The 12671-nt window shown below is 47.2% G+C and overlaps 1 protein-coding gene across 1 annotated transcript in view; it reads right to left on the bottom strand.

The window, feature by feature from the left end:
• Nucleotides 1-12671, bottom strand: part of LOC121515576 (receptor-type tyrosine-protein phosphatase beta-like) — a 72922-nt gene that overhangs the window by 50819 nt on the left and 9432 nt on the right. Inside the window, exons 3-8 of the mRNA XM_041796407.1 lie at nucleotides 11845-12136; nucleotides 10633-10893; nucleotides 9488-9751; nucleotides 9130-9399; nucleotides 8704-8970; nucleotides 3186-3452 (exon numbers count right to left, since the gene is read on the bottom strand). Of these exons, the coding sequence (XP_041652341.1) occupies nucleotides 3186-3452; nucleotides 8704-8970; nucleotides 9130-9399; nucleotides 9488-9751; nucleotides 10633-10893; nucleotides 11845-12136 (1621 nt within the window). The remainder of the gene's footprint in view (nucleotides 1-3185; nucleotides 3453-8703; nucleotides 8971-9129; nucleotides 9400-9487; nucleotides 9752-10632; nucleotides 10894-11844; nucleotides 12137-12671) is intronic.

The following is a 12671-nucleotide window of genomic DNA, read 5'->3' as shown; positions in this document are numbered from 1 at the left end:
GATTTGTGGCTCTTTAATGATGATCTGTGGCTCTGTAGTGATGATTTGTGGCTCTTTAATGATGATCTGTGGCTCTGTAGTGATGATCTGTGGCTCTGTAGTGATGATCTGTGGCTCTGTAGTGATGATCTGTGGCTCTGTAGTGATGATCTGTGGCTCTGTAATGATGATCTGTGGCTCTGTAGTGATGATTTGTGGCTCTTTAATGATGATTTGTGGCTCTTTAATGATGATTTTTGGCTCTTTAATGATTTGTGGCTCTTTAATGATGATTTGTGGCTCTTTAATGATGATCTGTGGCTCTGTAGTGATGATTTGTGGCTCTGTAGTGATGATTTGTGGCTCTTTAATGATGATTTTTGGCTCTTTAATGATTTGTGGCTCTTTAATGATGATTTGTGGCTCTTTAATGATGATTTGTGGCTCTTTAATGATGATCTGTGGCTCTGTAGTGATGATCTGTGGCTCTGTAGTGATGATCTGTGGCTCTGTAGTGATGATTTGTGGCTCTGTAGTGATGATTTGTGGCTCTTTAATGATGATTTTTGGCTCTTTAATGATTTGTGGCTCTTTAATGATGATTTGTGGCTCTTTAATGATGATCTGTGGCTCTGTAGTGATGATTTCTGGCTCTTTAATGATGATCTGTGGCTCTGTAGTGATGATCTGTGGCTCTGTAGTGATGATCTGTGGCTCTGTAGTGATGATCTGTGGCTCTGTAGTGATGATCTGTGGCTCTGTAATGATGATCTGTGGCTCTGTAGTGATGATTTGTGGCTCTTTAATGATGATTTGTGGCTCTTTAATGATGATTTTTGGCTCTTTAATGATTTGTGGCTCTTTAATGATGATTTGTGGCTCTTTAATGATGATCTGTGGCTCTGTAGTGATGATTTGTGGCTCTGTAGTGATGATTTGTGGCTCTTTAATGATGATTTTTGGCTCTTTAATGATTTGTGGCTCTTTAATGATGATTTGTGGCTCTTTAATGATGATCTGTGGCTCTGTAGTGATGATCTGTGGCTCTGTAGTGATGATCTGTGGCTCTGTAATGATGATCTGTGGCTCTGTAATGATGATCTGTGGCTCTGTAATGATGATCTGTGGCTCTTTAATGATGATCTGTGGCTCTGTAGTGATGATCTGTGGCTCTTTAATGATGATCTGTGGCTCTTTAATGATGATCTGTGGCTCTGTAGTGATGATCTGTGGCTCTGTAGTGATGATCTGTGGCTCTGTAGTGATGATCTGTGGCTCTGTAATGATGATCTGTGGCTCTGTAGTGATGATCTGTGGCTCTGTAATGATGATCTGTGGCTCTGTAGTGATGATTTGTGGCTCTGTAGTGATGATCTGTGGCTCTTTAATGATGATCTGTGGCTCTGTAGTGATGATTTGTGGCTCTGTAATGATGATCTGTGGCTCTGTAGTGATGATTTGTGGCTCTGTAGTGATGATCTGTGGCTCTGTAATGATGATCTGTGGCTCTGTAGTGATGATTTGTGGCTCTGTAGTGATGATCTGTGGCTCTTTAATGATGATTTGTGGCTCTGTAGTGATGATTTGTGGCTCTGTAGTGATGATCTGTGGCTCTTTAATGATGATTTGTGGCTCTTTAATGATGATTTGTGGCTCTTTAATGATGATTTGTGGCTCTTTAATGATGATCTGTGGCTCTTGATGATTTTGTTCCCCACTCTTGTACAGCTGGCTTAAATATTCAACCTTTATTTGTGTTCGTATATTTCCATTGCCCTTATTTACAATTTTTCCTCCTTTTTGCTACTTTACATCTTTTTTCCTTTACAGCTTTTTAAGCCTGAGTTTCAGCCTAAGTCTTCTGCAACTTGTTGCCAGTTTTTGCCATTTTTGTCCTGCTTTATGCTATTTTTTTTTTCCACTTTTTTGTAATGTTTTGCCTCTTCTCACCCTTTTAAGCTGCCTTTTTCCATTTTTGCCACTCTTGCCCATCTGAGTCACTCATATTTTGCCACATTTTTACCTTTTTTGACCATTTTGACACTTTTTCTCCCCATTGTTGCCATTTTCAACCAGTGTTTGCACCTTTTATCCTTTTTGCTTTGCTCTGTTTTTACCACTTGAATTAATTTTTAATCCATTTTGCTGCTTTTTCTCACCATTTATGCCAACTTTCACCCATTTTTTTGCCACTTCTCTGCCGCTCTTGGACCATTTTACCACTTGTGCTCATCTTTATTGCCACTTTAACCCATTCTCACCAGTTTCAGCTCTTAGGTTGTGGCTCTATTTAAGGTATTTTTGAATAATTTGTCTCTTTGTTTGAGTAACGCTGCTCTATGGGAATGTAAAGATCTATCTGGAAGTGGAGCAGCAGAAAAACACCTGACAGAACATTCCTGAACATCATTCAGAGACATGGTCAGTGAGGGGACCTGGTCTACGGTCCAGTTTAGCCCTACCCCGGTTCAGGGCCAGCCTTAGTTTGGATGTTAGCGGGCTCATTAAACTCTGAGTTCACTTTTGTGTTCTTGAGATTCTTCAGAGACGATTGAATTTTTCTCCTCCGTGATGAGCGTGACTCGCTCTTCCTCTTCCTGTCTTTGATCTGAAATCCTCCGAGTCACTGAAGCAGACTTTACAGACCACTTCCTGTTCAACAAAGAAGACTCACATCCAGGAGGGATGTCTGCTTTGTCCACACTTCCGGAACATTCCTGACAGATTCCTGCTTTTCAACAATATGCCGCTCCCCACCAACATGGAGGTCTGCCAGGGGATCCACACTTGGACTGGGACTGGGACTGGGTCTGGGTCTGGGTCTGGGTCAGGGACACTGCTGCACGCCATTAGAGCTTCATGAACGTACGATGTAGAAGAACAAACAGGTTTACCACCTCAGGACTGACTAATAAAGACTTAGACCGGCCCAGATACAGAGAGACTAAATCCACAGCAGAATCCAGAACAATCCAGAACACAACAAATCCAGATCTTTGAAAGGATCACAGAAGATCGGTTTAAATCCAGGACTTCATGTGTTCTACATCAGAGCATACATATTCAGACAGACATGAACACACCTGAAGGTCTGGTTTATCACCTGGACATAAGAGCTGATGATGGTGGGTATAAAACCAGGACCTTAGACCCTCAGGGGCTACAGTTGGGCCCGTTAAATGATTGATCATGTCAGGTGATGTTACCTGTCCGTCCCTTGGTGATGCTCTGTGTGGAGGCGTGGCCTCCTCTGATCGTAGTCACTACCACCCCGTACAGGGCCCCGGGTCGTAGGCCTGTGAATCGGATGCTGGTGGTGTCTGGTGTCAGACTCTGGTTCTTGATGACGCTGCTGTCATGGACCAGTTGGACGCTGTACGAGTCCACCTCTCCAGATACTCGATCCCAAACCACCGTCAGACTGTCAGTGCTGCCGCCATTAGACACCTGGAGCCCGCCCACCTGAGCCGGAGCTGTAGAGAGAAACAAGGGGAAGACAAGGAAGATAACAGGACAGCAAGAGGGTACCAAGATCTACCAGGACAACAAGAGGGTACCAAGATCTACCAGGACAGCAAGAGGGTACCAAGATCTACCAGGACAGCAAAAGGGGAACCAAGATCTACCAGGACAGCAAGAGGGTACCAAGATCTACCAGGACAGCAAGAGGGTACCAAGATAAACCACGAGGACAGCAAGAGGGTACCAAGATAAACCAGGACAGCAAGAGAGTACCAAGATAAACCACGAGGACAGCAAGAGGGTACCAAGATCAACCAGGACAACAAGAGGGTACCAAGATCTACCAGGACAGCAAGAGGGTACCAAGATCTACCAGGACAACAAGAGGGTACCAAGATCTACCAAGACAGCAAGAGGGTACCAAGATCTACCAGGACAGCAAAAGGGGAACCAAGATCTACCAGGACAGCAAGAGGGTACCAAGATCTACCAGGACAGCAAGAGGGTACCAAGATAAACCACGAGGACAGCAAGAGGGTACCAAGATAAACCAGGACAGCAAGAGAGTACCAAGATAAACCACGAGGACAGCAAGAGGGTACCAAGATCAACCAGGACAACAAGAGGGTACCAAGATCTACCAGGACAGCAAGAGGGTACCAAGATCTACCAGGACAACAAGAGGGTACCAAGATCTACCAGGACAACAAAAGGGTACCAAGATCTACCAGGACAGCAAGAGGGTACCAAGATCTACCAGGACAACAAAAGGGTACCAAGATCTACCAGGACAGCAAAGGGGGTAACAAGATAAACCAGGACAGCAAGAGGGTACCAAGATAAACCAGGAGGCCAGCAAGAGGGTACCAAGATAAACCAGGAGGCCAGCAAGAGGGTACCAAGATAAAGCAGGAGGACAGCAAGAGGGTACCAAGATAAACCAGGAGGACAGCAAGAGGGTACCAAGATAAACCAGGACAGCAAGAGGGTACCAAGATAAAGCAGGAGGACAGCAAGAGGGTACCAAGATAAACCAGGACAGCAAGAGGGTACCAAGAAAAAGCAGGAGGACAGCAAGACGGTACCAAGATAAACCAGGAGTACAGCAAGTGGGTACCAAGATAAACCACGAGGACAGCAAGAGGGTACCAAGATAAACCAGGACAGCAAGAGGGTACCAAGAAAAACCAGGAGGACAGCAAGATGGTACCAAGATAAACCAGGAGTACAGCAAGTGGGTACCAAGATAAACCACGAGGACAGCAAGAGGGTACCAAGATAAACCAGGCCAGCAAGAGGGTACCAAGATCTACCAGGACAGCAAGGGGGTACAAAAATATACCAGGACAGGCAGAGGGTACCAACATAAACCAGGACAGCAAGAGGGAACCAAGATACACCAGGACAGCAAGAGGGTACCAAGATAAACCAGGAGGCCAGCAGAGGGTACCAAGATAGACCAGGACAGGCAGAGGGTGCCAACATAAACCAGGAGGCCAGCAAGAGGGTACCAAGATATACCAGGAGGCCAGCAAGAGGGTACCAAGATAAACCAGGACAGCAAGAGGGTACCAAGATAAGCCAGGAGGCCAGCAAGAGGGTACCAAGATTTACCAGGATAGCAAGAGGGTACCAAGATAAACCAGGACAGCAAGGGGGTACAAAAATATACCAGGACAGGCAGAGGGTGCCAACATAAACCCCTGTCAGCAAGCGGGTACCAAGATACACCAGGACAGCAAGAGGGTACCAAGATAAACCACGAGGACAGCAAGAGGGTACCAAGATAAACCAGGACAGCAAGAGGGTACCAAGATACACAAGGACAGCAAGGGGCTACAAAAATATACCAGGACAGGCAGAGGGTACCAACATAAACCAGGACAGCAAGAGGGTACCAAGATACACCAGGACAGCAAGAGGGTACCAAGATAATTCAGGACAGCAAGAGGGTACCAAGATAATTCAGGACAGCAAGAGGGTAATAAGATAAACCACGACAGCAAGAGGGTACCAAGATACACCAGGAGGCCAGCAAGAGGGTACCAAGATAAACCAGGACAGCAAGAGGGTACAAAGATAAACCAGGAGTACAGCAAGAGGGTATCAAGATAAACCACGAGAACAGCAAGAGGGTACCAAGATAAACCAGGACAGCAAGAGGGTACCAAGATAAAGCAGGAGGCCAGCAAGAGGGTACCAAGATAAAGCAGGAGGACAGCAAGAGGGTACCAAGATAAACCAGGACAGCAAGAGGGTACCAAGAAAAACCAGGAGGACAGCAAGAGGGTACCAAGATACACCACAAGGACAGCAAGAGGGTACAAAGATAAAACAAGGAGCCCAGAAAGAGGGTACCAAGATAAACCGGGACAGCAAGAGGGTACCAAGATAAAGCAGGAGGCCAGCAAGAGGGTACCAAGATAAACCAGGACAGCAAGAGGGTACCAAGATAAACCAGGAGGCCAGCAAGAGGGTACCAAGATAAACCACGAGGACAGCAAGAGGGTACCAAGATAAACCAGGACAGCAAGAGGGTACCAAGATAAAGCAGGAGGACAGCAAGAGGGTACCAAGATAAAGCAGGAGGACAGCAAGAGGGTACCAAGATAAACCAGGACAGCAAGAGGGTACCAAGATACACAAGGACAGCAAGGGGGTACAAAAATATACCAGGACAGGCAGAGGGTACCAACATAAACCAGGACAGCAAGAGGGTACTAAGATACACCAGGACAGCAAGAGGGTACCAAGATAATTCAGGACAGCAAGAGGGTACCAAGATAATTCAGGACAGCAAGAGGGTACCAAGATAAACCACGACAGCAAGAGGGTACCAAGATACACCAGGAGGCCAGCAAGAGGGTACCAAGATAAACCAGGACAGCAAGAGGGTACAAAGATAAACCAGGAGTACAGCAAGAGGGTATCAAGATAAACCACGAGAACAGCAAGAGGGTACCAAGATAAACCAGGACAGCAAGAGGGTACCAAGATAAAGCAGGAGGACAGCAAGAGGGTACCAAGATAAACCAGGACAGCAAGGGGGTCCAAAGAAAAACCAGGAGGACAGCAAGAGGGTACCAAGATCAACCACAAGGACAGCAAGAGGGTACAAAGATAAAACAAGGAGCCCAGAAAGAGGGTACCAAGATAAACTGGGACAGCAAGAGGGTACCAAGATAAAGCAGGAGGCCAGCAAGAGGGTACCAAGATAAACCAGGACAGCAAGAGGGTACCAAGATAAACCAGGAGGCCAGCAAGAGGGTACCAAGATAAACCACGAGGACAGCAAGAGGGTACCAAGATAAACCAGGACAGCAAGAGGGTACCAAGATACACAAGGACAGCCAGGGGGTACAAAAATATACCAGGACAGGCAGAGGGTACCAACATAAACCAGGACAGCAAGAGGGTACCAAGATACACCAGGACAGCAAGAGGGTACCAAGATAATTCAGGACAGCAAGAGGGTACCAAGATAATTCAGGACAGCAAGAGGGTACTAAGATAAACCACAACAGCAAGAGGGTACCAAGATACACCAGGAGGCCAGCAAGAGGGTACCAAGATAAACCAGGACAGCAAGAGGGTACAAAGATAAACCAGGAGTACAGCAAGAGGGTATCAAGATAAACCACGAGAACAACAAGAGGGTACCAAGATAAACCAGGACAGCAAGAGGGTACCAAGATAAAGCAGGAGGCCAGCAAGAGGGTACCAAGATAAACCACGAGGACAGCAAGAGGGTACCAAGATAAACCAGGACAGCAAGAGGGTACCAAGAAAAACCAGGAGGACAGCAAGAGGGTACCAAGATACACCACAAGGACAGCAAGAGGGTACAAAGATAAAACAAGGAGCCCAGAAAGAGGGTACCAAGATAAACCGGGACAGCAAGAGGGTACCAAGATAAAGCAGGAGGCCAGCAAGAGGGTAACAAGATAAACCAGGACAGCAAGAGGGTACCAAGATAAACCAGGAGGCCAGCAAGAGGGTACCAAGATAAACCACGAGGACAGCAAGAGGGTACCAAGATAAACCAGGACAGCAAGAGGGTACCAAGATACACCACGAGGACAGCAAGAGGGTACCAAGATAAACCAGGACAACAAGAGGATACCAAGAAAAACAAGGAGCCCAGAAAGAGGGTACCAAGATACACCACAAGGACAGCAAGAGGGTACAAAGATAAAACAAGGAGCCCAGAAAGAGGGTACCAAGAAAAACCAGGAGGACAGCAAGAGGGTACAAAGATAAAACAAGGAGCCCAGAAAGAGGGTACCAAGAAAAACCAGGAGGACAGCAAGAGGGTACCAAGATACACCACAAGGACAGCAAGAGGGTACAAAGATAAACCAGGAGAACAGCAAGAAGGTACCAAGATAAACCAGGACAGCAAGGGGTACAAAAATATACCAGGACAGCAAGAGGGTACCAAGATAAACCACAAGAACAGCAAGAGGGTACCAAGATAAACCAGGACAGCAAGGGGGTACAAAAATATACCAGGACAGGCAGAGGGTGCCAACATAAACCCGGAAAGCAAGAGGGTACCAACATAAACCAGTATAGCAAGAGGGTACCAAGATAAACAGGAGGACAGCAAGAGGATACCAAGATAAACAGGAGGACAGCAAGAGGGTACCAAGATATACCAGAAGGCCAGGAAGAGCGTACCAAGATAAAACAAGGAGCCCAGAAAGAGGGTCCCAAGAAATACCAGGAGGCCAGCAAGAGGGTACCAAGATACACCAGGACAGCAAGAGGGTACCAAGATAAACCAGGTTAGCAAGAGGATACCAAGATAAACTAGGAGGACAGCAAGAGGGTACAAAGATAAAGCAGGAGGACAGCAAGAGGGTACAAAGATAAACCAGGACAGCAAGAGGGTACCAAGATAAACCAGGACAGCAAGAGGGTACAAAGATAAACCAGGACAGCAAGAGGGTACCAAGATAAACCAGGACAGCAAGTGGGTACCAAGATACACCAGGACAGCAAGAGGGTACCAAGATAACCCAGGACAGCAAGGGGGTACAAAAATATACCAGGACAGGCAGAGGGTACTAAGATAAAACAAGGAGGCCAGAAAGAGGGTACCAAGAATTACCAGGAGGCCAGTAACAGGGTACCAAGATAAACCAGGACAGCAAATGGTTCCAAGATAAACCACGAGGACAGGAAGAGGGTACCAAGCCCCCTCAGGTCTTTCTTGGTTGATCTAAGGTTAGTCCGAGAGTGGTTTTTTTTATGACATACCTGTGCGTGCTGTCACGGAGGCGGAGCTGCTCATGTTGCCACTGATGGTTGTCACTGTGATGGTGTACAGGCGTCCTGGTGTGAGGAGGTTGAAGGTGCAGTCCGTGGCCTCCCAGGTTAAGACCCGCTGAGTCAGCAGGGCAGGGGGGTTGGCCTGTCTGAGGGCCACAGTGAAACTGTCCCACTCCCCACGGGGTCGATTCCAGAGCACGCTCAGAGCGGTCTCTTCAGCACGGCGGACCTTCAGCTGCTGGACGGTGCTGGGTGCTAAAGGAACACAGTTTATCAGTGTTAGATTTTATATATTCATGATTTTATTAAGTCTGTTTTATTTCAAACATCTGTTTTATTGATAACACTCAGATAAAGAGAGCATTTGAACGTCATACATTCTATTAAAAAAAAAACAGGTAAACATGAACTGACCCAGTCGTCCCTCACAGGACGCCGTGTTACCCAGAATGCCGCTGTGCGTGGTGACCTCAGCCTGGTAAAGTCGACCTGGCAGCAGAGCGAGGCCAGAGAATATTGTCCCAGTACTGAATTTACCGACGGTCCGGTTCATCAGGACCTCTGAGCCGTTCTTCAGCAGTACACTGTAGTTCTCCCAGTCTCCTCTGGGGGGCGACCAGCTGACCATCAGAGCCCCGCCCACACCAGATGAAAACACAGAGAGAGCAGACACCTGCTCAGGTACTGAAACAGAAGGAGGAGGGGCTTAAACTTTATGAGTTTTGATGTTATCATAGAGGATTAATAGTATTGAAAACGCCCGGTCCTGTACCTGTTCTGCTGCTGGTCATGGTCTCTGTGCTCTGCCCTCCTGATGATGTCATCACCCTGAGCTGGTACTTGCGTCCAGGTACCAGACCACCAAACAGGTGCTCGGTGATGTTTGGAGGGAGGTGGCGCTCCCGAGGGCGTGATCCCTGGGCCGACAGGGTCAGCAGGTAGAGCTCCACCCCCCCCTCAGGTGACACCCAGGAAGCCTGCAGACTGTGTGAGCTGTCACCGTGGTCGAGGGTCAGCTGAGTGACAGCCATAGGGACTGAAGGGGCGGGGTCAGAGAATGAAGAATGTTAACAGGTGGACAGGTGAAACAGAAAAAACATCAACCAATAAAAGAACCAATCCAACATTGTTCACAGTGTTTACAGAAGAAAGCCTCGCTCCTCACCAGATCTGTCTACGGGGTTGACAAGAACGGCCCTCTGAAAAAATATGGAGATAGAAAGAGCCCAACATCCCCAGCTTTATGAACATTCCATCCTTAGCATTTTTATAATGATGTCGGCAGAGCCCATACAACAAGCTAATAAAACATTCCATCCTCTGCCTATAATGATGATGTCATCAAGGCTCATAAAACATTCCATCCTCTGCCTATAATGATGATGTCATCAAAGCTCATAAAACATTCCATCCTCTGCCTATAATGATGATGTCATCAAGGCTCATAAAACATTCCATCCTCTGCCTATAATGATGATGTCATCAAGGCTCATAAAACATTCCATCCTCTGCCTATAATGATGATGTCATCAAGGCTCATAAAACATTCCATCCTCTGCCTATAATGATGATGTCATCAAAGCTCATAAAACATTCCATCCTCTGCCTATAATGATGATGTCATCAAGGCTCATAAAACATTCCATCCTCTGCCTATAATGATGATGTCATCAAGGCTCATAAAACATTCCATCCTCTGCCTATAATGATGATGTCATCAAGGCTCATAAAACATTCCATCCTCTGCCTCTAATGATGATGTCATCAAAGCTCATAAAACATTCCATCCTCTGCCTCTAATGATGATGTCATCAAAGCTCATAAAACATTCCATCCTCTGCCTTAAAGATGATGTCATCAAAGCTCATAAAACATTCCATCCTCTGCCTCTAAAGATGATGATGTAAATAAACCCACCTGTGACAGCCTGTGTGGAGGTGGAGCTCTGCAGGCCCACCGCCTCCGTAACCACGGTGACGTTGTACGAGGTCCCAGGCAGCAGATGGTCCAGCTGAGCCCACCTCTTTGTCTTTGGGACGGTGATGTTCTTCAGCAGAACGCCGCCCTGATCCATCAGCAGAATCCTGAACCGCTCCACTCTGCCAGGACCGTCTCGCCAGGACACGCCCAGACTGTGAGAGGAGGACGCCACCTGCAGGCCAAGGACGGATGATGGAGCTGCGGAACAGGCATGAGAACATAAATGAAGGGTGGTGCTTACGCTGCCTTTAAACAGAATAGCGATAGCCGCTGAGTCGTGACCCTGAAGTTTTAGACCTGTTTGGTTAGATGTGGTGAACACCTTCAGAGGAGGGCGTCGGTGTGTCTTTTCTTGGAAACACGGTGAAAATGACCCCATGAAGATGGACCATCAGTTCTGAGATTACTGCTCAAAGATGGCCTTTTGGTCTCTAGGATCTATTCTAGAGACCTGAGTGACCAAATCACCACCAGGGGGAGGATGGACAGGACATTCTCTCCAGCCCCTCCTTCATGTCCAAATATGGTCACTTCCCTTGACATTACAAGCTGAAAACACGAGCATCCATCTTCACAGAGATAAACAGGTATAGATTATATAACCCAGTTTTAGTTTCAGTCTTCCATCAGCTCCTCCTTTCTCTCTTGGCTGTCTTTCACAAACACAGCTCTGCATCCTGCTGCTGCACGCAAACAATCACAGGACGGAAATCTGAGTCTGTGTGTGTGTGTGTGTGTCTGTGTGTGTATGTGTGTGTGTGGAGACCATTGTTAGAGAGCTCAGGTCATGGCGGCCTCTCTGACTCTACCTCTGAATAGTTTTAGTTTGTTGACTTCCTCACTAAGTTGTCAAAAAGTACAACCACCCCGCCATTTTCACGCCTGCTTTCCTTCAGCCTACGACAGACTGTCCTTAAACCTTCATGCGGGCTTTGCTCACGTGGGTCACGTGGGTCACGTAGGCAGGGGCGACAGGTGAGGGAACCCTCACTCCTCGCCAGATCAACCCTATGATTAAAAAGTTGCCAACTACGCCCTACTGTTGGAGGGAAAAGCCCCCAACATCCCCAGCTTCACCAATGTTCCTACCTCTGCTTTGAGCTTGCTGTCAGCTAAAGGACTGTAGCGTCTTACTCTGCGTGTTCTGACCTGTTCGTATGGTCACGCTGCTCATCTCTCCGTCCTTCCTCGCCATCACTGTGATTCTGTGGATCCTCCCAGGTATCAGACCAGAGATCAGACACCTGAACTCTGTCTTGGACTCTACATCGGGTTCATGTTGGGTGTGGTCACAGTGGGCGGGGCCAGTATTGGGGTCATCAGTGAGCATGGTGAAGTTACAGGAGAGCGCGGCGGTACTGAACCTGACCACGGCTGACTCTGAGCTCGAGCTGGTCTCTGTGATGTTCATGGAGCAGCGAGGAGATGCAGTGGATCGCACCTGAAACAGGAAGTGATGTCACAACAGGTATATATACACATAGATGACACCTGGGCCTCTACTGTTCACACAAGTGATATTTCTACGAGGACGCCATATTGGAGGGGCGGCCAAGACTCTAAAGGTCTGTAAGTCTATGACAGTAGGAGGTCTACTCATGATTACATGTTGATGAGTCCATGTTCTAGACCACTTATCCTGGACTGGTCGCCAGCCAATCACAGGGCTGACACACAGAGAAATTCTCACACCTAGGGCCTGACAAGCCTGTCTTTGGTCTGTGGGAGGAAGCTGGGTACCCGGAGAGAGCGCATGCATGGACGGGACAACACCCAGACTCTCCACACGGTAGAAATGTTCAGGTTAAGTAGTGAACCACTTCCTGTTTAATGGCAACCAATAAAATTTGACAGCCCGTCACCACCCCACCCTTTGGTCCTGTGCACAAGCTGAAGAAATGTCTTTTTACTAGAGCTACACCAGATTTAGAGTGGGCTGGATTGACTTTTTTTTTAAAAAGTTCCACGTTCTTCCA

This window comes from Cheilinus undulatus, linkage group 9, assembly GCF_018320785.1.
Source record: "Cheilinus undulatus linkage group 9, ASM1832078v1, whole genome shotgun sequence".
NCBI classification, from domain to species: Eukaryota; Metazoa; Chordata; class Actinopteri; order Labriformes; family Labridae; genus Cheilinus; species Cheilinus undulatus.
The sequence above is the reverse complement of the archived record's forward strand: the minus strand, read 5'-3'. Positions and strand labels throughout refer to the sequence as shown.